The following is a 27,492-nucleotide window of genomic DNA, read 5'->3' on the forward strand; positions in this document are numbered from 1 at the left end:
CCATGAAAATTATTGCAAAATTTGGTTGGACTGTCTGACCAATTCCACCGTACAATCCTGATACAGCACCTACAGACTCCCATCTCTTTGGGCCTCTGAAAGATGGACTACATGGCAAACATTTACAAGACTCGGATGCTGTTGTCAAAGTGTAAGGAAGTGGTTAGCCTCAGCTCATTCCGACTTTTACAAGCACAGCATGCAGGCTCTGGTTCACTGTTGGCAAAAGTGCATAATGAATGGTAGTGACTATGTGGAAAAATAACAGCCTATAGCTGAAATATTGCTCTATTTAGCTGTGCTCTTGTGATTTATGTATCTCCTGTAATTTCTATGAATAAAAATAAGAGGCATTACTTTCAGAATAACCCTTCTCCATGCCCGCTTGCTGCCTAGTGTCTCTTCTTTTTGCTCAGCAGCGATTTGGTTTCATTCTCACTGAATACTAGGCAGTATCAAAAAGTAGTGAGACTAACTCTGTTTACAAGAAAATACTTTATTTCCTTACCTACATTTGCACAGTACAGCTCACTGTTAATGGTCTGACTGATCCACATCATCACAAATGTTGAAAAAGATTATGAGTGCGCACTTGGGTTGTACTGTGGACATGTCTTCCCTGTTGCAGTTGTGAAGACGATGGGCCCTTCTGCAGTGACGACAGTTGCTTTGTCTCAGGGTTATATCTGCATACTCAGATTTTGTCACCCATAATGGTCCTTGAGATGAAGGATGGAGTTCTTGACAGACTCTGATGCAATGTTCCTTCTGCTACTGGGTCAGCAGCCTGGGAAAGAACTTAGCAGCAATAGGCCCCATGTTGAAATCACATGTGAAGATTGTGAATTGTTCTCTGATGATCCCCATGTTACAGAGCTAGTTTCAAGTCATTTTGATACTGCCTTGAATTATCGATGATTACTGCATCTGTTCTCTTTATAGGTTTAGTGCTTTTTTTATGGCAGTCCAGCCAAGCCACTAGCATTGTTTAAAAGATCTATGGGATTTCCATGCCCAGACACAGAAATATATGTTGACTCAGACACAACCCGGAATGCCATGGCAACAGCCATACAACTGGGTTTTAGCATGTCATCCAGAGGTTGCCTGTTGATGTGCCTCACATCAATATCCATTTGCATCAGTATGCAAGTTTAGTTTGAGATATTTTATAAGAGTGCTGTGAAGGCAATATAAACATTTCCTGAAATACACAATGTCTCACCACCATACAACTGGGGTTCATAAGGTGCCTTTAGAGATTGTCCACTTTAAGCATCTCGTTTCAGTACCGATTTTCATTGGTGTACAATTTAGTTTGAGAGTTTTTGCGGTCAGAATGTTTAACCAAGATGCACACTATTTCATCATCATCAAATCGGTGATTGAGGACTCTGTAGATCATGTGCCAACCTCACAATGCTCCTCTGTAGATGGTGATCTTGTGCACTTTGGATCCAGTTGTCACAGATTTCTAGCTGGCAAAGGTCTTTCTGTAGCTCATCCTCCCATCGCTTTCTGGGTATTCAGATTGGACGGGTACCATCAGGTCTCCCCATAAGTACGGCTTCTGCCCGAGAGTTGTCTGGTCTCCTAGCGATGTGGCCCATCAAGCTTATTCTCCGCACTTTCAGTTTTTGAATGTTGTTCGGTTGCCTCATCAGCTCATATAATTCTTGGTTTTTTCTACATCTCCACAAGCTCCCATCCTGGACAGGCCCAAAGATCCTTATCATAATTTTTCTTTCAAAGACCAATACGTTTTCTTCATTCTTCTTTGTTGTGCTTAGGGTTTCTGTTCCACTCTACAATACTGGCACTACCATGTCATTGTATTCTTTAAGTTTGGTCTTAATTGACAGATTTTTGGACGACATTATCTGCTTTAGACTGAAATAAGTTTTAGATTCATTCACAATACACTGATTTATTTCCTGTTTTAAATTATTTTGCTTGTTGAACAATGTAACAAGGTATTTAAAATTTTCCACTTCAGCAAATTTCCATATTCATATCTACCTCAATCTTTCCCGTATTAATCTGTAACCTGATCTTACTTGCATTTTGTGCTAGGTCCTCTACAGTTTCTGTCAACTCTTCCTCCGATTCTGCTAAAACTGCGATGCCGTTTGCATAACCCAATAAATCTGTCCTACCATTTAGTGTCACCCCTTTGTTTTCTCTTTTCATTTCTTGGATTACTTTCTCTAGAACCAGATTAAATAACAGTGGTGAAATAACATCACCTTGTCACACACTGATACTGATATGGAATTCCTTGGACAGCTCACCTTGGTATTTGACTTTGGCTTTTGTCTCTGCTGTGCACACCTTGACCTTATTTATTAACCCTTTCATGGATAAAATTCATTTTTTACAGATTTTTAAAATATTAAGGTGATAACAGTTTCTTTTCAGTCCCATTATTATATTTTCACCACCAAAATATTTTTTAAGTTCTTCATTTTTTCACAACAGGAAGTGGGACACACATGTCCCATGAACCAACGCAAGATACCTTTTCTGCTGACTGACTGATTTTGTAATTTTATTTTTTTAGCCATAAACAGGATTTTGCAGAGAATAAAATAACTACAAATTATACATGCATGTAATCTTTTTATTTGTGTAGAGCCAGTGTAAAAAATATTCATTACATTTCAGTTTTCATGATACATGATCAATACTTACAAAACTTTACATGCCATGAAACTTGGAAAAACATGATGTGGCACAGAGTGGTACACCACAAGCAGTGCATACAACTTTTCTTCTCTTCTCTTTAGAGTTTGTGCTGCAGAATCTGCATCGCTTCCTAGTGCCACTGTCTTTCGGTACATGTTTGCCTACGTTCACGAGCCGGACGTCATCTCGCACACTAGAGACTCCTCTCTTTGCTGGGAAGAAAGTGGGCATTGATCCCCTCTCTTTCCTGGATGAATACCCATTAATCAATTGTCTTGCTAATCTTAACAAATAATGTCTGCTGGGACACGTGTCCCACTACTTTTATTTCTATTATAAGATAGTACAGTCGCTGAGAAGTACATTCCACGCTGTATTTGTACTAAAAATGATTATTAAGTTAATAATAAGATGAATTACTTACTTCAGACATCGCTGGAAAGTGAGAAATGATGAAAACTGAAGAATGACACAAAAAAGTGGCGTTGCAGCGGCCATATATGTACACGCCAGTCAACAAAAGTAGTCACCGCTCCTCTATTGCCTTTGCAGTGCAGTCCCGATTTTTTTCTTAGGTTCAGTACAGTCGTCTCTAGATGGATGCACCGTGCAGAGCTGGGTAACATATATCCCGACACTGGAACTGGCGCTCAAAGTTAGTGGGACATATATGACCCATCAACCACGAAAGGATTAACTTCATTGGTATACCAAGCTCTCTCAGGATGTTGTACATACTTAATCTGTGGATACTGTTATAAGCCTTTGAGAAGTCCACAAATGGCACCAGAAACCGATTGTTGAATTCCCAGCACTTTTTCCAGATTTGCCTCTTGGTGAAAATTTGATTGATGGTCGATCGTCCTTACAGGAAGCTTACCTGGTACTCTCCTACAATATCTTTTGCAAACAGCTTTAAGTTTTTCAAGTATTATTAAAGATAGAACTTTATAAGGTACACTTAGGAGAGAAATGCCTCTGCAGTTGTTACAATTCCTATTACTGTTCTTTTTATGAAGTGGAATAATGACAGCTGATTTCCACTCTTCTGGGATTTCCTCTTTTTACCATATTTCCTTTATGGGATTGTACAGCTCTTTCTGTTGTGTTTTCCTCCTGCCTTCAACATCTCTGCCATTATCCTATCTTCTCCTGGTACCTTATTATTCTTTAGTTTCCTCATTGCTCTTTCTACATCTTGTTGAGTCACTTGAATGTTTGTGGTTTCTCTTTCACCCTCAGTATTCTTCTCATGCGGAAAGACACTCTCTGGATCTTCAGCATCTAATAACTCTTCAAAATATTCTCTCCACCTATTCAGAATTTTTTTCTTGTCTGTTAGCATATTTCCATCCCTATCATTAATAGCTAAAGCTTCGTTTTTGTGACCATTGCTCATATGTTTCAACATCTGAAACATTTTTGTGTGTCTCATATGGAATTTGCCTTTTCGAGTTCATCAATCATATTGTCCATGAACTTTTTTTTTCTGTTCTCAGAATCCTATTTATTTCTCTTCTTACGGTGTTGAGTGCTTCCTTTTGTTCTGCACATCATCTGTCCAGCATGTGCACAACCCTTGCTCTCTTCCTGGTTCACAGCTTGTTCAAATGCCTCATTGAGCCATTTCTTCTTAGTTGTTAGCTTTTTCTCTCCTAGAATTTCTTCAGCTACTTCAGTTACAGAGGTCCTTATTTCTTCCCATCGCTAGTTAGGACTTATTTCATCAGTGTGTTCTGATGTCAATACTTCAAACTTGTTACGCACTTTAATGTTATAATGCTGGCATATCTCTGGATCCTTAAGCTTCTCAATATCAAACTGTCTCTTGGCCATGTTGTTCCTCTTCATTTTGTAGCACAGCTGTAACTGTAATTTGGCTATGACGAAGAAGTGGTCTGTGTCTGCATCTGCTCCTCTGCACGATCTCATACTTCCTGTGCCTCTCATCTATCAGCAGATGATCTATCTGATTGACAGTGCTATAATATGGGGAAATCCAGGTGCCTTTGTGGCTCTGTTTGTGGGGGAAAGATGTTGAGCTCATCACAAGATTCTGACTTAATGCAAAAATGATTAACAGCAGGCCATTTTCATATGTTTTTGCATATAAACTCCCTTTTCCAACTGTTGGTCTACACATCTCTTCTTGTCCCACTTTGGCATTGAAGTCTCCCAGAATAAGATATCTAATGCTCCCCAGTGTTCTATCCAGTTCTTCATAGAATTCACTCTTCTTGTCTTCATCACTTATGTTTATTGGTGCATATGCATTAACAAGGGTGAGATCGCCATACCTATGTCTAATAGTTAGACACAATATCCTGTTGCTGACTGCATTGAAGGCCTTCACTAGCCCTAGCACCCGCTCCCTCACCACAAATCACATTCCACGTTCATGTTTACCATTTTCTTCACAACCTCCATAAAAGATCACTGATTTCTTCTCACATAATATCCCTTCCACTAGCCATCTCATTTCTCGTAATGCAGTAATGTCCATTTTATACTCTTCTAGTTCAGAGACACCTGTGTAACAGCTCCAGGTCTATACAGACTTTTAATATTCCACGTGCCAACTTGTAAACCAGTGTACCTAGCCTTTTTTTACTTATGGGGTTCCATCCCATTCCGAGGCACATTTGTGAGGTTTTTGTGGGAGTAAAATGTCCCCTGGCCTTGTTACGGGCACTGCACAGGGTTAGTGCAGTAGGGGGGCTGCCACTGTTCTGCCCCGAGCTGGCGGGATTTCTTTTTAGGGTTTACTCCCTTAGGAAAGCTGGCTTCACCATGTCTCTAGAGCCTTCCACGCCCTCTTTGTTTGAAATACACAATGTCCCATCATGACACCAAACAATCTACATTTATATTCTGCATCACATCATATACGTACATAAAAATAGAAATGCGTCAGCATATGTTTGTACCACATTTCATCCTAATCCACTGAAATTGTTTTAGCCAAACATGGAACACATGCTACTTATTGTCTGCAAAGAAGTACTGTGGGGTAAGAACCATCTCCCACTGGGAGGGAGTGGGGGTGGGTGTGGAAGTTGGGTGAGAGGAGATGGATTTAGAGAGGCAGAGGAGGAGATGGACAGTGAGAGAGATATGAAGAGATGGACAGGGGTGGGGATGGGTGTGAAAGTGGGGTGAGAGGACATGGATTGAGAGAGGCAGAAGAGAAGATGGACAGTGAGAGGGAGATGAAGAGATGGACAGAGACAGAGGAGAAGAGAAGATGGACAGAGACAGGGGAGGAGGAGATGGGCAGAGAAAGGGTAGAAGAGGACATGAACAGAGAAAGAAGCGAGGAGAAGATTGGCAAAGGGAGGGGGGGGGGGGGAGAAGCAGAGAAGGTCAGAGAGAGGAGAGAAGGAAATGAACAGAGAGATAGGATGGGGGAGGTGGAAAGAGAGAGGGTGGAGCAGGAGATGGACAGAGGCGGGAGGAGACGATGGATAGTGTGTGGAGGAGACAATGGACAGACAGAGGGAGGAGGATGTGGCAAAGTGTACATGTGGACAAGAAAAACATTCCCGGATTTTCCCCACATTTTCCAGTTAAAAAATTTTTTTTGGGAGAAAATGCAATCTTTTTGAGTGAAAATTCACTACAAGATGTAAACTTTAAGTTTTTCAGTTGACAAACCAGAATAATTAAAAAAATAAGGTTCACACGAAAAAATGTGTAGAATCCAAAGTTGATTATTTTCGAGAGGGCCATCTGCTGGTGCTAAAATTAGCCCGCCACCCCAGCCCCCTGGGGGTGGGATGGGGGGCAACATTAAAATTTCAATTGGGAACCCCCATTTTTATTGCAGAATCAGATTCTACATAAAAAACTATGTACATTTTGTCTTAAACATTTGTTTTGATTCTTGGTAGTTGGTGTTCTAATTCGAGTAAAATCCATGTTCTCATTTTTGCTTGCAAAATGGTTATGGATAAATAAAAAATACTTATTTACTTCATAAATTTTGATTCACTAAAACTAAAACTCTCCCTCTCCCCACATAGGGTGGGGTTTGAGAGAGAGGAATTAGTTTTACAAATGTTGACCCAAATTTTCTTGAATTACCTCACTAACTACCGAGAACCAAAACAAATGTTTAAGACAAAATGTATGTAGTTTTTTTTATGTAGAATCCAATTGTGCAATAAAAAATGGGGTTCCCATTTGAAATTTTAAAGTTGCCTCCCGCCCCACCCCTCCAGGGGGCTTGGGGTGGTGGGCTAATTTTAGCACCAGCAGATGTCCCCCTCAAAAGTAATCAACTTTGGATTCTACACATTTTTTCGTGTGAACCTTATTTTTCGAGTTATTCTGGTTTGTTAACTTAAAATTTACACCCTGTATATCCTGGACTAAAGTACATTTTTTCTGTGTTAAGAGACAATATACTTTCCATCAGAGCTGTAAAACTTATCAATCCTTTGAATGGTAAAGATTTTATACACTGGTGTAGAATTTTCTGGCACATCCAGCAAAATACAACACGTTTTGGAAAGACCTAGAATGTACAGCAACATGTACACTGCATATTTTTGTATTGCAAAAATATAATACGAATTCATTAAATACAGCATAGTAGTTTATGAACACAGAACACCAAAATATAAGTAGTGTGATGCCCATTCTGTGATACTGTAACATGAGACTGTAATAGCGTTCATAGTGGCCTGGCTGAGAACTCTGAAATCAGGAAAATAAGGAAATATGGCACAATAATATGTATTCTTGCTTTGTGAAATGTAACTACTATATGATATTTTTCATAAAGAAAGGCTAAGCTTTCACATATAATACTGTTCATCAATAATTTTTTGCTGTTTTTTCTCAGCATGTCATTAGGCAGAATCCTAAGAGCACAGTTCAGACTGCAGTAGCCGAGTATTTCGGACATGCAGGATTGTAAATAATCACTGCTGTGCATCGAACATTTCATGGATTACTTGGCTGAATACATGTTCTGTCGGGCACTTTGAAATTGCCATAGAAAAGCTGACTATGTGTGAAACTGCTCAAAAACTCACCTTGAACTTTTTTTTAAAGGATAATTACACTTTTGCCATTGTTGTGGTTTTCAGTACAGGGACTGGTTTGATGCAGCTCTGCATGATGCTCTATCCTGTGCAAGCCTCTTCATCTCTGAGTAACTACTGCAACCTACATCCTTCTAAATCTGTTCAGTGTATTCATGGCTTGAACATCAACAAAAGCAAAACGAGGATAATGGAATGTAGTCGAATTAAGTTGGGGGATACTGAGGGAATTAGATTAGGAAATGAGACACTTAAAGTAGTAAAGGAGTTTAGCTATTTGGGGAGCAAAATAACTGATGATGGTCGAAGTAGAGAGGATATAAAATGTAGACTGGCAATGGCAAGGAAAGCATTTCTGAAGAAGAGAAATTTGTTAACATCGAATATACATTTAAGTGTCAGGAAGTCATTTCTGAAAGTATTTGTATGGAGTGTAGCCATGTATGGAAGTGAAACGTGGACGATAAATAGTTTGGACAAGAAGAGAATAGAAGCTTTCGATGGGTAGATCACATAACTAATGAGGAAGTATTGAATAGGATTGGGGAGAAGAGAAGTTTGTGGCACAACTTGACTAGAAGAAGGGATCGGTTGGTAGGACATGTCCTGAGGCATCAAGGGGTCACCAATTTAGTATTGGAGGGCAGCGTGGAGGGTAAAAATCATAGAGGGAGACCAAGAGATGAATACACTACACAGATTCAGAAGGATGTAGGTTGCAATAGGTACTGGGAGATGAAGAAGCTTGCACAGGATAGAGTAGCATGGAGAGCTGCATCAAACCAGTCTCAGGACTGAAGACCACAACAACAACAATAACATTGCATAATTTGTAATCTGTGAAAAAACTAAAATAAATATGAAAAACTAACCTTGAAGCTTGGTATTTTTTAGTGCGTGTTACCCTTTACGATATAGTAAACACGAATGTGCCAGTAAAATTTTAAATAATGGCATAAATAGCTGGTCTTCCGGGCTTCCAATTATTCCAAGAGGCTGTTTCTCAAAGTGTTAAATTTTCAAAGAGTCAAATGCTCCATGATTTAAGAAATTCATTGTGCATTCTCACATGTAACATAATTCGTCTTCCATGAAAGGAAATTTACTTTGAAAGGAACACTTCTCAAATCACCATTTGCAATATTTTCCCACAATCTGTTAAAAACATAAACAGTTGTGACGTAACACTAATAGAAAGCAGTTTGCTGTTACGAAGCATTGCACAGTCTTCATCTTAAAAGCCTGTGACACATTTTACTGTCAGCTTGTTATGAAGTATTGCACAGTCTTCATCTTAAAGCCCTTGACACATTTTACTGTCGGCAGATGCTTGTATGTTCACTGTGTTTTGTTGTTGTAAAAAGCACATTTTCTCTGCAACTAAAGTTTTATTTTGGTGTTATTATCTTCTTTATGTTTCATTGCTGCAATATTATTCTGTAGTAGCTGGCTAAAGTCAAATTCTTTCTTAGAGTATCAGTTCTCACCAGTCAAAATTACAGAAATTTAATTAAAAACTAAAATAATGAAAAATTCCTGGAATCCAAAAAAAATCACGAGTACTTCCATTTTGTCCCAGATGAAAAAATTCCCATGTTTTTCTTGGATTTCCTGGTTGTTTCGGGGCATATACACCCTGATATGGAGGAACAGAGGAAGGATGAGATGGTCAGAGAGTGGGGAAGGAGGAGATGGACTAGGAGCAAGGAGACAAAGAGATGGACAGAAGGAGGGGAGGAGGATACAAGCAGAGAGAGGGGGAAGGAGGAGATTGGTAGAGAGAGGGGGAGGAAGAAGACAGAGTGTGAGGGGAGGAGAAAATGGACAGTAAGAGGTGGAGACAGAGATAGGCAGAAGGAGAGGGAGAGGAGATGGACAGAGAGGGAGAGTACGAGGTAGACAGAAGGAGAGAGAGGAGGGATGGGCAGAGAGAGGGGGTGGAGGAATTGTATAATGAGAGGTGGAGGAGGGATGGACAAGAAGAGGAGGAGGAGGAGGAGGAGGAGGAGGAGGAGGAGGGGAGGGGGAGGGGGAGGGGGAGGAAGAGGAAGAGGAGATGGACAGAGATAGGGGGAGAGGAGGGGGAAGTATAGGAGGTAAGAAGAAGATGGAGAGGGGTAGTGGGAAGATGGAAAATGAAGAGCGTGTGAGGAGACATGTGAAAGAGGGAGAGGTTGTGAGACGTAAGAGCGAGAAGGTGTGATGAGGCTGTTGGAAGGAGGTGGCGATGTGGGGAGGCAGTGGAAGAGGGGCAGGGTGTTGAGAGGCAAGTGGAAGGGGAACAGTATGTAATGAAGCAGATGGAGCAGGTGGGAGAGAAATAGGAGGAGGAAGCAGATTATGGGAAAGATCAAAATTTTTTCTGTTTTCTATGACGAAACCATAGCTAACATCTACCATCATGCAGCCAACCATTGTGGCTGAATAACACAGATAAATTTATCAACCTCTCTGATATTACATGGTGTAAAACAGCAGAGAATCAAATTTATATGTGTGCAATATATATGACATATGCGTATGCAGGTGAAGCCATAGGTAAAGTCTAGTATATTACAAAATGTATGTATGTATGTATGTATGTATGTATGTATTGTAATGTAATTAACTGTTGGAGATAAAGTTTATCTCATGTGAAAAGTATGATGCCCACAGTAAAGAGTTAAGGTAACTTCATTATGTGGCCAGAAAATGTGTTTAATTTATTTAATTATGAATATTTTCTTTTATGATAAATAAGGGATTTGTTTGAGATGTTAAATGTTGTATATTTAAATGTATTTATTTATATGTATCTTTGGAGTTTATTAAGGTCAGCAGACCAAAGAATCTGGAATGCAGGAACGTCTGCAACTTCCGGGCACATGTTGGTTTGCCCGCCACTTCTTTGTCGGTATTGGAGGGAGATGGACGTGTTTATGTGACCAGTACAGTATAATGCATTTAGAGTATCAATGTTCATAGTGAAAATGTTGTAGTTACTAAACAAAAAGTACGAATAAATATAATTTTTAACTGAAAGTATTTCGGATCTGGTAGTGTTTATTTCAAACAAGAAGAAAACCCAGACCATGCTTGTTGGAGTAATTATTTTGCAGACAAAACTTGGAAAACCCCTAGACAAACGAGATCTGCAGTGTGTAATCTCTCAGCAGCTACTAATAAATAAGTCTTGTTGAAATTGTGCTGGAAGTACTTGTATTATTCTCATTCAAAGACACATGGTGAGAGTGTGGTCCTACCACAATATACCGCGTAAGATTCCACAATTGTTCATTTGTGAAGAAACGAGATACGTAACAACCAGTACAGTATGTATGTACAGTATAACCACAATTTTGTGTGACCTCGATTTAGTGTAAACCCACATTTAATAGAAGAAGTTTCAAGTCCCGAAAATTATTTCATATGTGCAATGCTATTTTATATTTGATTTAACATAATTCGCATTATGCCAAAACCCGCATTTAGTGTTAGGAACATTAAATATTGAAAACAATACAATAGTGGCTTCTGTGGTCCAAATGCAAGCTGCACTTTTTTTTCCAGTTTTTGGAATCCAAAACACCGCCTGCAGTTCACATTCAGGTGCAAAGCCTAAGAAGTTCTGAAAAATGCCGCTAGTTGCCGCCGTATGTACTTGTGGCCTTTATTGCTGCTTTTTGCCGCTAGAAGCCGCCACAGAAACCGTTGTGTTAGTTTTGAGTAATGAATGTTAAAGTATTTTTTATCATGGGCAAATTTAGCAATTTTTCAAATATTCATAACAACTAAAAAAAATTCTTTATATCTACACCATCAAAACGGATGTTTTGAAGAAACTTGACAAGCATGGCTTTACATTTCGACAACTCCAGCTAATGACAGCAGTGAGCGCAAAAATGTTTGTTTCAGTCTGCTTTTGAACTTTGGTAAGGCATGAAGACAGCAGAAGTAACGACTTTCAGCTTGTTCCAGCAACAGAAAAGCATTTTCTGGATGAAAATGTGGCCGCCACTATGAGTTGGAAGTCGTAGCGAATGATTTTGTAAGGAAGCAATGACAGTGCTTACCTGTAACTGCAGAAATAATGCAAGTAAAAGCATGTCAGAAAATCCAGGATTTTAAAGGGAGCTGCAACTGGGCCTGAAAAATACGGGGAAAAACTCATCGCATTTCAGCGTTACATCATCAAACTGCGCACCGGAAATTCACGCTGGCTTGTACAGCCGATGGACACAAACTGCCACCATTCATTTCACATGGAAGACTTTACCGAAGTGTTTCCTAAAGATGTTGTACATGCTAATGAAATTGGCTGGTTCAAGGAGGGCATGGTTTTAGAGTGGATCAGACCTGTCTGGCAACGTCGTCCTGGTACCTTGCTAGGTTTGCCACGTATGCTTGTGTTAGATTCGTACGCAAGTCACTGTACACCAGCTGTGAAAAAAAAATTAGCGGAGGGTAAAAAGAACTTAGTTGTAATTCCAGAATGGATGACGTCCATTCTGCATCCGTTAGATGTTTGTTTAAACAAACCTTTTATGGTCAATCAGAAAAACATGTATACACAGTGCCTAATGAAAGAAGATAGGCAATTAATGCCTAAAGGACATGTTAAGTGTGCAAGCTTGTCTCAAGTGTGGGTGTGCATTAGTCATGCTTGGAAATGTCTCCCAAGTGAAACTGTTTGTCACGCATTTAAAAAATACTGTATTTCTAATGCACTTGATGGTACAGAGGATGATGCTTTGTACGAAAGTAGGGACATGGAGTCGCTATCATTAATAATAAAACATGAAAAATCACGACTGTGTTCCAGTATGCAGTGCAGCGAGCTTGCCTGCGACATCACTGCTGACAGCTCACGTGCGTGTAGATCCAGAATACTGTATTTCAATAGATGTCGCGAATTTTCACTGTTGTCGGTGTTTTGGGATGTAATTGTAATTTTGTGTCCCAAATCCCTGAGAGGTAGAACCACTTAATATTCTATCCATCATATGACGAGCCATATCTTTCACTTTTAAGTGCGGCTTGAAATCGGGGTACAACTTATTTATTTATTTCCCTGAGTCTCATTTTTGGGGTGCGGCTTGCCTTTGAGGTCAGCTTGCAATCAGGTCAATACGGTAACTACAGTACTTGTGGCGGCTTCTAGCGGGGTTTTTCAGAACTTCCATAGGCTTTGCCTCCAGATGCAAGCATCGTGTAATATGGGCTTTAAGAACCTATGAACTCCAGCATTTGCAGTATATTGGATACGATCAATCATCTTCCATACCAATTCCTCACTACATGCAAGAGCAAGCTTGAACTTAAGCTGACTGCGGCCGAAGACTAACAATGTACAGCGTGCTAACACTCAAGCCGCTTTGCATGCTTGCACGTGGCCGAGCTCTGCCTCAGTCTGTACGTTCATAGCAGCATTACAGTATAGCTTCAGTTTACGTAAGTTTGCACCAGTTCATGTATTATTGTGTATTGCGTGGAGAATCCAGCTGTATATCAGTTTGCTCGTTGTTGTAGTGAAGTTGACTACGGCAGCAAAAAGAAAAAATCTATCTGTCGCGGAGAAAGTGAACTTGATTCGGGAAATGGAGAGAAACGCTAATGTGCCTGTAAGTGAAATGGCTTGACACCTGGGACTTGCATAGTCTTCATTATCAGGAATACTGAAGAATAAGGAGAAGATTCTGGATCAAGAAACACAGTGTGGTTCAAAAGCAAAGCAGAGAAAAAATGTTAAAAAGTCGCCATACAAAGAAATGGAATCGAAGCTAATGGAGTGGTTCAATGGAGCACGTGCCGAAAATTTACCAATCAATGGGGCATTGATAAAAATGGGCTAACAGAATTCAAAGCTTCGAATGGTAAGCTGGATAGGTTCAAAAAAAACTATGGGATAACTTGCAGGGCAGTATGTGGAGAGAGTGCTGCAGTTAGTGATGAAAGTGTTGAACACTGGAAAGAAGAGGTGCTGCCACCCCTTTTGGAAGGTTTTGGATCTAGGGATGTGTGCAAAGTGGATGAAACAGGCCTGTTTTACCAACTCATGCCCTGTAAAACCTTAAGTGTTAAAGGAGAAGCATGCCATGAGCAAGCAGAGAATTACTGTTCTCTTATGCAGCAATGCAGATGGCAGTGACAAGCTGGATCCCATAGTAACTGGAAAGTTCCACAAACCATGTTGCTTTAAGAACAGTGCTACGCTGCCAAGCAAGTACGATGGCAACAAAAGTTCTTGGTTGACTGCGGACTTGTTCAAAAAGTTCTTGCAAGCTTTTGATGCACGAATGGGTGCTAGAAACAGGAAGGTTGTTCTCTTTATGGACAAGTGTCCTGCTCATCCAACAGACTTAGGATTTCTGCGGAATGGGAAAGTGCATTTCTTTCCTGCAAAGTGCACTAGCAGACTCCAGTCCACGGATATAGGGATTATTCACAGCCCGAAAAGCAAGTATTGAAAAGCTCTTGTCCTTAAGGAATTTGCCTTTATTGATAAGAATGAAGTGCTTAAATTGAACATCCTGCAAGCAATGCAGCTCACAGGAGCTTGGAAAATGGAAACTATGGAAACCATCTCAAATTGCTTTCATAAGGCTGGATTTAATGAAATGAGCACTCACAACAACGACGGTGATGAAGCAGTACTGGACATGCATGACTGGGTGCAGGTATCTAACAATTTACCCATCACTTTTGATGAATTTGTGGCTTGTGATGATGATGCCATCACTACATGCATCCGAGATGTTGAGGAAATCTGCAAAGATGAAGTAAAGCAGAATGATGAAGATATCGAAGAGGACGAAGATGTTAGGGATGAACAAATGCAAACACCGTCATTCAGTGAAGCTATTGCCAGCACAGACATTGTCTGGAGATTTGTCACAGCATTTCAAGTGGACAAACCTGTTATAGACAGAGTAAATCAATTGGAAATGGACATTTTGAACCTAAAATCCAACAGTGCTAAAAAGCAGACTACCATTTTTGATTTCAGGTATTTTAAAAAATGAGGCACTGTGAAAGTTGTGTAAATATGTGTTGTATATAGGAAAAGTAACTCAATTTATTATATTACTGTAATTGTGTAAGTATTTTGTGGATGTTTTAATTTTGTAATGTGCTGGGTAACTACGATCTTTGACTACTGTATTAGTGCTACAAAAAATGTTGTAATTACAGTATAGTGTGTAGGGTAGGTATCTCCTTGTTTTATTGTTGTTATTGTGTAAATTATGTGTGTTGGTGCTATTCATGTCAATACAGGCAAAGAGTTCTGGAAAAGGTTTGCTTTCTATCAAAACCTCGATTTAAGGTAAACCCCCATTTTAAGGTTAAAAAATTCTGGTCCCTAGAAAAACGTTAAATAGGGGTTCTACTGCATGTTCCACATTTCCTCCTAAACCACTGGATTGATTTTAACCAAACTTGGTACACATACCACTTACTGTCCGGAAGAGAGTACTATGGGGGTAAGCGCCACCTCTCATTTGGGTGGAAGTGGCTGTAAAACAGGCTGACATAGGAGATGGACAGAGAGAGGTGGAAGGAGGAGATGGACATATAGAGGGGAGGTGATTGATATTGGGAGGGAACAGAGGAGATGGATACAGAGAGGGGCAGGAGATGGACAGAGAAAGGGTAGAGGAGATGACTGCAATATGTGACATAATTGTATGAAGGTGAAGCTGTAGGTGAAAATTACTATAGTAATGTTGAATCACTCACGCTAGCCTCCAGCTCATAAAACTTGATTTCAACAAACCTTAACCCAGTTGGGACTAGATGAGAAATGCTAACACTTGGCACCATTCATGAAGCATGCATACTTCAAGCAATGCTGTGAGAATTTTCCTTTCCTGCCAAGCACTGAGATATAGTGTTGCAAAATACGGATTGTCTAAAGTGAGAAACAATACAGATAAGCAGCGGTTGGCTGCATATTTGTGAAAACTAACACACGGTAGTTTTAGTAATGGCTTTTGATACATTACCTTAATTGTCAAAGTGATACTGCACATTGTGAGGTGTGTGCATGCTGAAGACCAGGTATCAACTACATGACCTCCCAATTTCGATATCACAGCTTTGACATTCCTCTTCTCTTCTGATGACAGGGTAGAGAGTGACACAACCAGAGGTTTATATTCCAACCTGGAGATCAAATAACATCAATAACTCAGTTATATTGTTAATGTAATGTGAATGACAAATTTTCAAACAAATATTTTTTGGTGAGGGTGAGTCAAATGAAAACCTTAAACATTTTTTTAAATATTATTTATTGTCTGTATCACTTTTCAACATAATCTCCCCCATGCTTAATGCAAGTCCTCCAGCACTTACAAAGTGCATAATTTCCTTTAGAAAAAAATTCTTTGGGTAATCACTTGGGGCAAGGTCTGGTGAGTATGGTGGATGAGGAAGACACTCAAAATGCAGGTCTGTGATTGTTGCAACTGTTGTACGGGCTGTGTGGGGCCTTACATTGTCATGTTGCAAAAGGACACCTGCTGACAGCAATCCATGTTGCTTTGATTTAGTTGCAGGCCACAGATGATTTTTTAGGAGATCTGTGTATGATGCTCTGGTGACAGTGGTCCCTCTAGATATGTAATGCTCGAAAATGACGCCTTTTTCATCCCAAAAGAGAATCAATATAACCTTCCCTACTGATGGTTTTGTTTGAAACTTCTTTGGTTTTGGTGATGAGGAATGGCACCATTCCTTGCTTGCTCTCTTCGTTTCCGGTTGGTGGAAGTGAACCCAGGTTTCGTCCCCAGTAACGATTCTTGCAAGGAAGCCATCACCTTCTTGTTCAAAGCGCCGAAGTAGTTCTTCAGAAGCATCAACATGTCATTCTCTCATTTCAGGAGTCAGCTGCTGTGGCACCCATCTTGCAGACACTTTGTGAAACTGGAGCACATCATGCACAATGAGGTGTGCTGACCCATAACTAATCTGTAAACATGCTGCAATGTCATTCAGTGTCACCCGGTGGTTTTCCTTCACTATGGCTTCAACTGCCGCAATGTTCTGTGGAGTCACAACTCATTGTGCCTGACCTGGACGAGGAGCATCTTCCACTGAAGTCACATCATTTGCGAACTTCCTACTCCACTCGTAGACTTGCTGCTGTGACAAACATGCATCACCGTACTGAACCTTAATTCGTCAATGAATTTCAATAGGTTTCACATCTTCACAACACAAAAACTGAATAACAGAACGCTGTTCTTCCCTGGTGCAAGTCGCAAGTGGGGTGACCATCTTTATACTGATACTGCGATGGTATGTGTGCATCTGCACTATGCTGCCCCCTATAGGCCATTCTGCACGCTGTTTATAAATAAGAAACAGTTTCCCTATGTATACATGGCTACATTGTGAATGTTTTACATGATTATATCTTCCTTATCTAAGTATACAATAAAATTTGATAAATGTAAACCAATCACACAGAGATACTATCTAACCAGAAAGTTGTCTATGGAGTAGGAGTTGTCAAGCAAAACTGATTTCAATCTGTCTTTACAACTTTCCGTATTTGCCAACATCTTTAATTCATGAGGGAGGTGGTCAAATATATTTATGGCTGCATATTTTCCTCCTTCCTCTGGAAGAAGGAGGTTACGCTGTTGATGTTGGAGTCTTCTCTCTCTCTCTCTCTCTCTCTCTCTCTCTCTCTCTCTCTCTCTCTCTTTCACACACACACACACACACACACACACACACACACACACACACAGCAACATGGAAGGATATGGTTTCTGATAGGTGGCTACATGCAGATGCAAAAGTACTGAGATGTGGTTGCATTGCTGTGGGAAAGCTCAGTATAACATTATCGCGTCTCCCTTCCACTGCATTCAATGAACCCATACACAAGGTCCACATGAATCAACTCTTCATCAGTAAACCTGTCCATTTGGCTATGTATCACTGTTCAAGTGCAACTAATACTGCCAGAAGAAAACAAACCAGAGAAACTACTGTTGTCAATAGCAAGCTTCTTGAGTGAATGGAACAAGTTTATTTCCAAACAAAACACCCAGTATGTACTGCCGACATTTGGACTGTTGTGCAGATATTTTCAGTGCAATATATATACAAAGATAAATGGGGAAAGAAATTGAATGAAATGCAGTTCATCCTTGATGAGCCACCAGAGGCCCCTTATAACAAAATACTCAGAAAATATCCCTGAAAAACCTCCAAAATTGTTTAGCAGAAAGTCTCAGAGAATATTTTTTTCCCCTTCAGTTGTGTATTCTGCCTTTAGTAGCTACTGCATAAAGATGCAACAGTTATCACAGTAATGAAAGTGTGGAATCAGAACTTTCTAAAAATGTATGACATGACAGAATTGGAAGATATAGTTAAAAACTGATTTTAATCTAGAACCATCAGCACAGCAATAAATAAAGCAGATGATACTTTGAACAAAAAATTACATGACATGCAGATCATTTGTCACCAAAAAACAAACACTGGCATGTTCATACTGAAGATAATATACCTGTTGATTTCTTCAGCATTTAGATAATGAAACAAAGGGCATGAAATCATATGTTCGACCACTCCTTCTACACCAAAGAGGAATTTCTCAATGCATAACACAATGGTGTGTGTGTGTGTGTGTGTGTGTGTGTGTGTGTGTGTGTGTGTGTGTGTGGCTACTGTTTCTGCCTGAAGCTATTACAGCTTCACAGTTGAAAGGCTGCTAGCTGTCAGGGATCTTCTTACACCATCTCGACAACAGTAAAGGCTATTTGCCAGATGGCCCTATTGCAGCATTCAGAAACTTGGCCACCCCTGCACAGGCTATCGGCCGGGGTAGGAAAATAATGTACGTTAGGCCTGGTTCCCTGACTACCCATGTTTTAGTTGTCTGCCCACGCTTGTCCCTTATCCACTTGTGTCTTTGTTTTGTTCTGTTTTAGGATGCAAAAACAATTAAGGTCATATGCACCCATGTCAGAACCTTAGAACTGTAACACGGAAAGGTAGTTAAAAATGACTATAAGTATGCCCAATCAATGGGAGGAAAGAGAGCTAAGAACAAGGACTTCCTTTTGAAGAATGGGCCATAAAATATATTCCACAGACAACAGAAGTTCTGAACTAAAGATTAAATGCCCCTCGCCATACTGCAAAACGCGGGCGACAGCCCGCGCGTCATTTGCTAAAATGGCCGATAACTCAGACTGCAAATATACATTACAATGTAAGTGGTTAAAAGAAGGGCATTCAATCAGAAAATGGCAAACTGTCAAACATTGATGACAATGAGCACAATTTGGTGGGGGATCACCAATTAGAAAATGGTAATGGCTAAAACGACAGTGCCCAATATGCAACCTAGCTGAAATGACCTCCTCGCAGTGAGAGGGCTGAGAGGAGATTAGCCAGGCCGCTGGGAGAGGTTTAATTCCCTAGAGCTTGTTCCCATGAAGGGAGGACCAGTGGTGATGCCAAAGTGACATCACTTGCTGACAGGCAGCAACACAGAGATCACAAGAGGGAATGGAAGAACTAGTGGGACAAGGTAAGAGGACTGCAGCCTTTACAGCAGTGTCAGCAGCTCGTTTCCCATCAGACTGATGTGATCAGGAACCCCATAAACATCACAGTGGCTCCTTCAAGACTGACAAGTGGTAGTTTTCTTGGACTCGTTCCATTAAGGGATGAACTGTGTGTAGCACACAGAGGCTCTGAAGGGCACTGAGAGAGCTGGAGTAGAAGACACAATTGAAAAGCCTGTGTTGCCGGGTGTACTGCATGCTCTGATACAGGGCGAAGAGCTCTGTTGTAAATACTGAACAGAGTTCTGCAAGCCGATGCTGGAAATTGTCGGGGCCAATGACGGAGGCATACCTGACACCACAGTCAATCCGAGAGCCATCAGTGTACAAAAAGATACTATCGCTAAGTTCCACGTGAAAGTTGAGAAACGTACACCGATAGATAGAATCTGGAGTAGTTTCCTTAGGAAGTTAATTAAGTCCAAGATGAATAGGGACCACCACATGAAGCTAAGGTGGTGAACGGTTCACACCCACCAGGGAAGTGGCAGGTAGCGTGAAGTTACGCTGCTGGAGCAATAGCTGAAAGTGAAATTCAGGAGGTTACAGAGAAGAGAGACATGCCACATACTGGCAGTCAAAGGAGTCATTGAAGAAGGAGGCATAGTATGAGTGACCAGGCATGGCAGATAAACAGCAAGATAAATGACATACATATCTGCTGAGGAGAACATCATGCCAGTACGACAGCAGTGTAGTGCGTGCAAAATGCCACGGCCGCTACAGGCGCAGTCGGCTGGGGAAATGTAGGAGAGCGACAGTAGGGGAAATGTCGAGTGCTGGAGGGGAAATGCCATTCTAAACTGAAGCCTATGCACAATTTTCTTGTAAATATTAAGTGGGGCCCCGTCACACCCACATTTCAATGGTGACAATTCAAAAAGATCTACTGTCCCCTCTACTTTTGTTAGTATCCAAAAATAATTTTTTCAGAAAATCTCATTTTGACATCTGAAACTGCTTATAAAATATGAGGAATGTTGTGGATATTTCACTCTGGCTTTATCGCTGGCGTGGCATGATCGCAAATGAGTGTGCTACATCACATCAATTTTCTTGAGATTAGTGTCAGACAGACACCTCTACCCAAGTCTAAAGAAAACTTCAATATGTTAGCTAAATTTCACAAGCGACAACATATTATGTAAGATGCACCAAAAACAAAATCATACTGACCTCTCATTTTAATTGCACACTTTTCTGAGTTTCACACAGTGTCTTACTTTCACATAATCACAATAACTATGATCATTAATGAAATGATGGGCACATCATAATGAACCTGGCATGTAAAGCTATAAGTAAAGCAAAAATGAATTTTTTTTTTACCGAATAGTTTCTGTAAAGTCATTTGAGAAAGACTGCGGAGTGTGCGCCTTGATTCTGTCACTGCTGACTGGATGAAAGGTGGAAAACATGTATCAGCCTCCCATTCTGAACAAATGATTGAGCTCGCCCAGCGCTTTGGACGAAAACTGGTAACTGTGCATCGGCCACCATATCCTGCACAAGCTATAGTTTGGCAGCTTCTGCACAGAGACTCTCAACTGGGCTAGTGTAAAAGGCACCAGTGGCCCAACAGATTCCACAATGGTGGATTGTACTTCGAAGGCTTAAGATGGACGGACGTGCAGAAACACCTATAGTCTAGTTTTGAACGGATAAGGGATCAGCACAAATAGAGGAAGGTGGTCCGATCCGCTCCCAAGGAAGTACCGCTTAGGACACGCAGGACACTGGGGGACAGTGTGGCGGGCGGCAAGGGAGACACATGGGAGGACCAAGAAAGTTTTCTTTCAAGCAGGAGCCCTAGGAATCTCATAGTTTCAGCGAATGGAAGAGCAAGAGGCTCCATTGTGCCAACAGAAATTCGTTTTGTCAGTGGAAAAGCGAAAGTCACTGTTGATGTTCCACAAGTAAGGATGATACAGACAATGCTGAAGATACCACTCAAGGAGACAAATGCATGGAGAACTGCAATAGATCACAAAATCGCTGACGAAAAAGGGAGCCGGAGATGCCTGGTGGGGGACAGGCCTAATAGGGTTAATGCCTATAGCAAAGAGGACGATGCTCAAGACGGAGTCCTGAGGCACCCCATTTTCCTGGGTAAAGGTGTCTGGCATTCAGAACTCACATAGCCCCTGAAAACTCTGTCTTTTAAAAACTCCTGAAGGAAAGGGGTTAGGTGACTCGGAAGTCCCATGTGTATAGAGTACGGAGGATACCAGTCCTCCAGCATGTGCCATAGGCTTTCTGCAAATCAAAAAACACAGCCACAGTCAGGTATTTCCACAGAAAACCATTCGTGACATGGGTTGACAAAATGACGAGATCGTCACCTGCAGAACGGTGAGCTCGGAATCCACCTTGTGCAGTGATTAGTAAATTGTGAGCCTCCAGCCACAATACCAAATGGGCATGAATCATATGTTCCATCACCTTACGAATGCAGCTGGTGAGAGAAATGGGGCACTAACTAGAAGGAAGGTGTTTGTTCTTAGCAGGCTTAGGTATGGGTTTGACAGTAGCTTCATGCCAGCGTCTGAGAAACATGGCATCTGCCCAGATGCGATTATATGCACAAAGGAGAAAGTGCTTGTTCACAAGAGACAGGTGCTGCAACATCTGAATGTCAACATAGTCTGGCCCTGGGGCAGATGATCAGGATGAAGTGAGAGAATGATCTAGCTCTCTCATAGTACATGGCAGCAATGTAGCATTCACTATTCTGAGAGGAGATGGGTAACACCTGACCCTCTTCGATTCGTTTCTGATGGAGGAAGGCAGGGTAATAAAGGGTAGGAGTTGAAATCTCCACAAAATAGTGGTCTAAGGTGTTGGAGACAGCAATGGGGTCCACAATGACATCATCCACTACAGTCAGGCTGGAAATTTGGGAATGGACTTGGTACCAGAGAGCCGCCGGAAGTGGGCCCACATGACAGAAGAGGGAGTGGAACTGTTAAAAGAACTGGTGAGTGAAATCCAGCTAGCTTTTTTGCTTTCCCAAAGAATGCAATAACACTGCACATGCAACTGTTTATAGCGAGTACAGTTCGCAATCCTAGGGTGACACTTAAAAATGCAGAAAACACATCTCCATGGGCGAATAGCATTGCGGCACATCTCGGCAAAGATCGTCAGGGAGAAGTACAGCCTCCAGTCGGCCTTAGAAAGCTGTCACTTGGGTTTACACATAAGTGGGGTACAAGTCAGCAAATGGATGGCACACGGGAAATGGTTGCTAGAGTATGTGTCAGAGAGAATGGACCACTTGAGACAATGGGTATGCGGGGCAGTGCAGAACGAGAGGTCCAAATGGGAAACGTGAGCAAGGACTCTGAAAGGAAAGTGGATGCTCCAGTGTTAAGACAGATAAGCTTGAGTTGATTGAGAAGGTCAGCCAAGAGGGCACCTCTCAGACAGGTTCTGCAAGAGCCCCAGACGTGAATTAAAGTCACCGAGCATCAGAAAGGGGTGAGGGCATCAAACAGAATGGTGAAGGGATGATAGAAGGAGAAAAAGTGAAGCGAAGACCCTGCAGGTGGGCACCTGAACTGAAGCAGTCATCATCAGTGCTCTGGCTGGTTTGACGTGACTCGCCACAACTTCCTCTCCTGTGACGACCTCTTCATCACAGAGCAGCACTTACACCCAACATCCTCAATTATTTGTTGAATATATATTCCAATCTCTGTCTTCCCCTACACTTTCATCTTCTACAGGTCCCTAAAGTACCATGGAAGTTAATTCCGGTTGTCTTAACAAAAGCCTTTATCATCTTGTCCCTTTTTCTTGTCAATGTCTTCCATATACAAGGGTTCACTGAAAAGTAATGCCTCCACCTTTGCAACTCTTCAACATATGGCAGCATTGGTATGTGGCAGGTACTGGCTTGTTCCATAACCTCTTCTCAACAGCTCCAGTTGGCGGGAAGCCTTAGCATTGAACGGTTGTATTGTTACGGTGTAAACTATGGAACCCTGTGCAGACAGTCGGCCAATGCGATTTAAGCAATGTGCAGTCACTGAATTCTTGACAGCAGAAGGTGTCACTCCAATGGAGATTCATCAGAGAATGACGGAAATTTATGGTGATTGTGTTCATGTGAGTCCTGTGCGTCACTGGGCAAGTAAATTTAAAGATGTTGATGTGGGAGTATCTTACCTGTGTGACAAACAAAGAGTTGGATGTCCTGTGACAGCAACTACCGAGTTCCACAAGCAAAATGTTAGATTGATTCAGGACGATCATCGTATCACTCAGAGAGAAACTGCAAACACAATAGACATTTCACAAGAATGTGTGTGTTACATTATTGCTTTGCTTGGCTATCTGAAGATCTGTGCAAGATGAGTACCCTGGATGCTGACTGCCGAGATGAAAGCGCACAGACTTGAAATTTGCCAGGAATTCCTCTCGTGTTACGAGAATGAAGGTGACGCCTTTCTCCATTCAATTGTGACAGGAGATGAAACATGGGTACACCAGCACAACCCGGAGACGAAACGTCGGTCTATGGGATATCAAGACAAAGACTCGCCCCAGAAAAAGAAATTCAAGACGCAGCCCTCAGCTGGAAAAATTATGCCCACAGAGTTCTGGGACATAGAGGGTGTTATCCAAGTTGTTTTTCTTGATCGTGGAATTACAATAAATTCAGAGTATTACATCACAATGCTGCGAACTCTGAAACAACAGCTAACAAGGGCACGAAACGGAAAGGGAAATGTTTTCCTGCAGCATGACAATGCCAAACCACACACTTCCTGTGCCACCACAGCAGAACTTCAGAGACTGAATCTGACCACCGTATGGCATCCTCCATACAGTCTAGATTTAGCACAATCTGACTTCCATTGGTTCCCGATAATGAAAGACCATCTGCAGGGACATCATTAGGCTTCTGATGAAGATGTTGAGTGAACTGTGAGACTGTGGTTGCAGAAAAAGTGACGACTTTTTCCGTGACAGCTTCAGAAAACTTGTTCATTGTTGGCAGAAATGTATCCAATAGCCAGGTGATTATGTGGAAAAGTGAATGTTGGTACTCAAAGATCACATTCTAAGGATTATTTCTGCATTTGATTTATTAAAATATTCCCATCCAAACTCAATTAAAGAAGGGGGAGGCATTACTTTTCATTCTTTCCTTGCCAATTTGGTGGAGAAAGTCCTCCTTTCTTATCAGTCTACCTAATTTTCAACACCCTTCTATAGCACCAATGCTTGGGTTCTCATCTTTCATAGTTTTCCCATAGTCCATTATTTCCTTCCGCACAATCTTGTACTCCAGATATATACCCTCAGAAATTTTTTCCTCAAATTACGGCCAATTTTTGAAATTAGTAGACTTCTCTTGGCGACGAGTGCCTTCTTTGTTTCTGCTAGTCCGCATTTTATGTCCTCGTTACTTTGCCTATTATGCAATGCTTTGCTTCCAAAGTGCACATTCCCATCATTTGATTTACTTTGTGGTCTCCAGTTTTGATGGCAAGCTTCTAATTAATTATAGTATATTTTAAGGAAGTGGTGCCTCACAGTATAGTGGTTCTTACCCACTCCCAATTAATTTATTAATTAGGGTGAGGTAAGGAGTGCTCCTACTGTGACACATTATGGTGTCAGACATGCTAACAGCACAAATTGTTCCTCGTGAAGTATTGCATGTGGATGGCTACACTGACCAACTCATAAAGAGAAGATCCAGCACACCTGCAGGTTTCCTAAATCACCATTAAGAGGTTTGCTTACCTCACATCTTGTAAAGCTGTCTCGATGCCTCAAATGGTCTTCCTCTAATACAAAAGTCTTGGATCCATACAAGCATACAGTTGACTCTAAACAATGGAGTGGCACATTAGAAAATCTCAACATTACTTTAATGAAAGTCCCGAAATAATGGGATGCCACTTCTATTTTAATAGAAAAGTCTAGGGGGGGGGGGGGGGGGGGGGGGGGGCAAACAATCTTTAGAGCCAGTATAATGGTAATACTTGAATCTAAGCTCACAGATTCTAGTCATCACATATCAAGCACCATTTAAAGTTCATAAAATATCTCCACACGAATTTAATAACATGTCTGAAATTGTACACTCATGAATTCATATATAAACATTTCCTGAGGCACTTTTAACTCACTAAATCACTTTTATGCAAAAACATATTCAGTTCACTGCATATGCATACTGCCTCTCCAAATATTAGTACCAGAATGCCTATTAAACATTTCCCAAAGCTGACTAATAGTTCAACGATATAAAAAATTTCCCTCACAGTAAGTACAAGTTGTCAGCATGAACACAACTCAAAGATTGTCTAGTAAGCTAGCACAGCGTTCCGTGCCAGCCACCACAGGGTGAGTTCCCTATGGGCCAGTTTAGTTAAATGGTTCAAATGGCTCTGAGCACTATGGGACTTAACATCTGAGGTCATCAGTCCCCTAAAACTTAGAACTACTTAAACCTAACTAACCTAAGGACATCACACACATCCATGCCCGAGGCAGGATTCGAACCTGCGACTGTAGCGGTCGCGCGGTTCCAAACTGAAGCGCTTAGAACTGCTTGACCCCAGTTTAGTTATCCAATGACTGACAATCTTAAATAAAATTCTAATTAAAATGTGAGCTTGATTTCGGAGCTACTGAAATCATGGTTAAGTAGCTGTCAGTGCGAATAATGAAGGCAGTCTAGTTGGAGTCGTATACAAACATTTAAATAGGTAATATTAATATTTGCAACCAAGCTTTGCAGTGTCCTCCATATGCTCAAGTATGACAAGGATCCTGCTCGCCTCTCCTTGTTAATGCTCTGTGTCCATCTGTTGTTTTATGGGAAGGAGGGATTTCTATGAGTCCTAATTGCTTGCTGGCATATAGCAGCATAAGCCTTTCTATACTGCATGATGAAATCTAATAAAATGTGTGTTGGCATGGGGCATAAATGCCACAGCAGCTCTTCTCATTCTGTTATTCCTCAATACTTTTCTCTCCTTAGTTTACTATCAATCCAAATTGTATGCTCAATCGACTGTTCATTCCATTCACTACATACTACAATTATTCCTTGTTTTTGTTGAGGATAGCAATGTCATCAGCAAATCTTATCCTTGATATTATTTATTCCTGAATTTTAATCCGATTCTTGAACCTATTTGTTATTGCTTCTTCGATGTATGGGTTGAGCAGTAGTGGAGAAAGACTGCATTCCTATCTTATACCCTTTTTAATTCGAGCACTTCATTCTTAATCTTCCATTCTTACTGTTTCTTCTTGGTTCTTATACATACAGTATATTATCCATTTTTCCCTATAGTTTAAATGGTTAACAAATCTTATGGAGGTATCTTGATTTTTCTTCTCTTAGTTTCATTATCAAATGCAAAATTATAATTGTTTCCCTGGTGCCTTTACCTTTACCTTCCTTACAGCCAAACTGATCACCACCTGGGAAATCCTCAACTTTCTTTTCCATGCTTCTGTATATTACTCTCATCTAGAACTTGGATGCATGAGCCATTAAGCCAACTACAATAATTCTTGCACTTATTTTCCTTTACCAGCTTTGGAATTGTGTCACTCATATTTTTCTGAAACTCTGATGATCTCCAGTCTCATAGATTTTACACATCAGCTCGAATACCCATTTGATTACTATTTTCTCCAATGATTCTAGAAATTAAGAAGGAATATTCTCTATGTCTTCCTCCTAATTTGGTATCAAGCCTTTCAAAGCTATATTAAACTCTGACCCTAATAATAACTGGATCCCCCATGTCTTCCAAATCAACTACCATTCCTTCTTCCATCACATCAGCAGACAGTTACTCCCCATCATACAGACCTTCAATGTATTCCTGCCACCTATTGTTCTCTCCTCTATGTTTAACATTGCAATTCCTCCTGAACTTTCAATGTTGGCACTTTTAATTTAATTTCATCTAAGCTGGTTTTGACTTTTCTATATGCTGAATATGTCCTTCCAACAGCTATTTCTTTTGCAATTGTTTCACATTTTTTGGCAGCCATTTCACTTTAGCTTTCCTGCACTTTCTCTTAATTTGCTGTATTCCTGTCTTTTTTCTGAGCACTTTTGTACTCTATTCTTTTGTCAATCAGTTGAAGTATTTCTTCTGTTACCTACTGCCGGTTTGAGAACATTTTTGGACACATGTGAGCTA

General features: G+C 40.8%; 1 protein-coding gene across 1 annotated transcript in view; it reads right to left on the minus strand.

The window, feature by feature from the left end:
• The window catches only part of LOC124613202 (nibrin), a 159,771-nt gene that overhangs the window by 99,267 nt on the left and 33,012 nt on the right, over positions 1-27,492 (minus strand). Inside the window, exon 4 of the mRNA XM_047141867.1 lies at positions 15,716-15,875. Within this exon, the coding sequence (XP_046997823.1) occupies positions 15,716-15,875 (160 nt within the window). The remainder of the gene's footprint in view (positions 1-15,715; positions 15,876-27,492) is intronic.

Source organism: Schistocerca americana, chromosome 4, assembly GCF_021461395.2.
Source record: "Schistocerca americana isolate TAMUIC-IGC-003095 chromosome 4, iqSchAmer2.1, whole genome shotgun sequence".
NCBI lineage: Eukaryota > Metazoa > Arthropoda > Insecta > Orthoptera > Acrididae > Schistocerca > Schistocerca americana.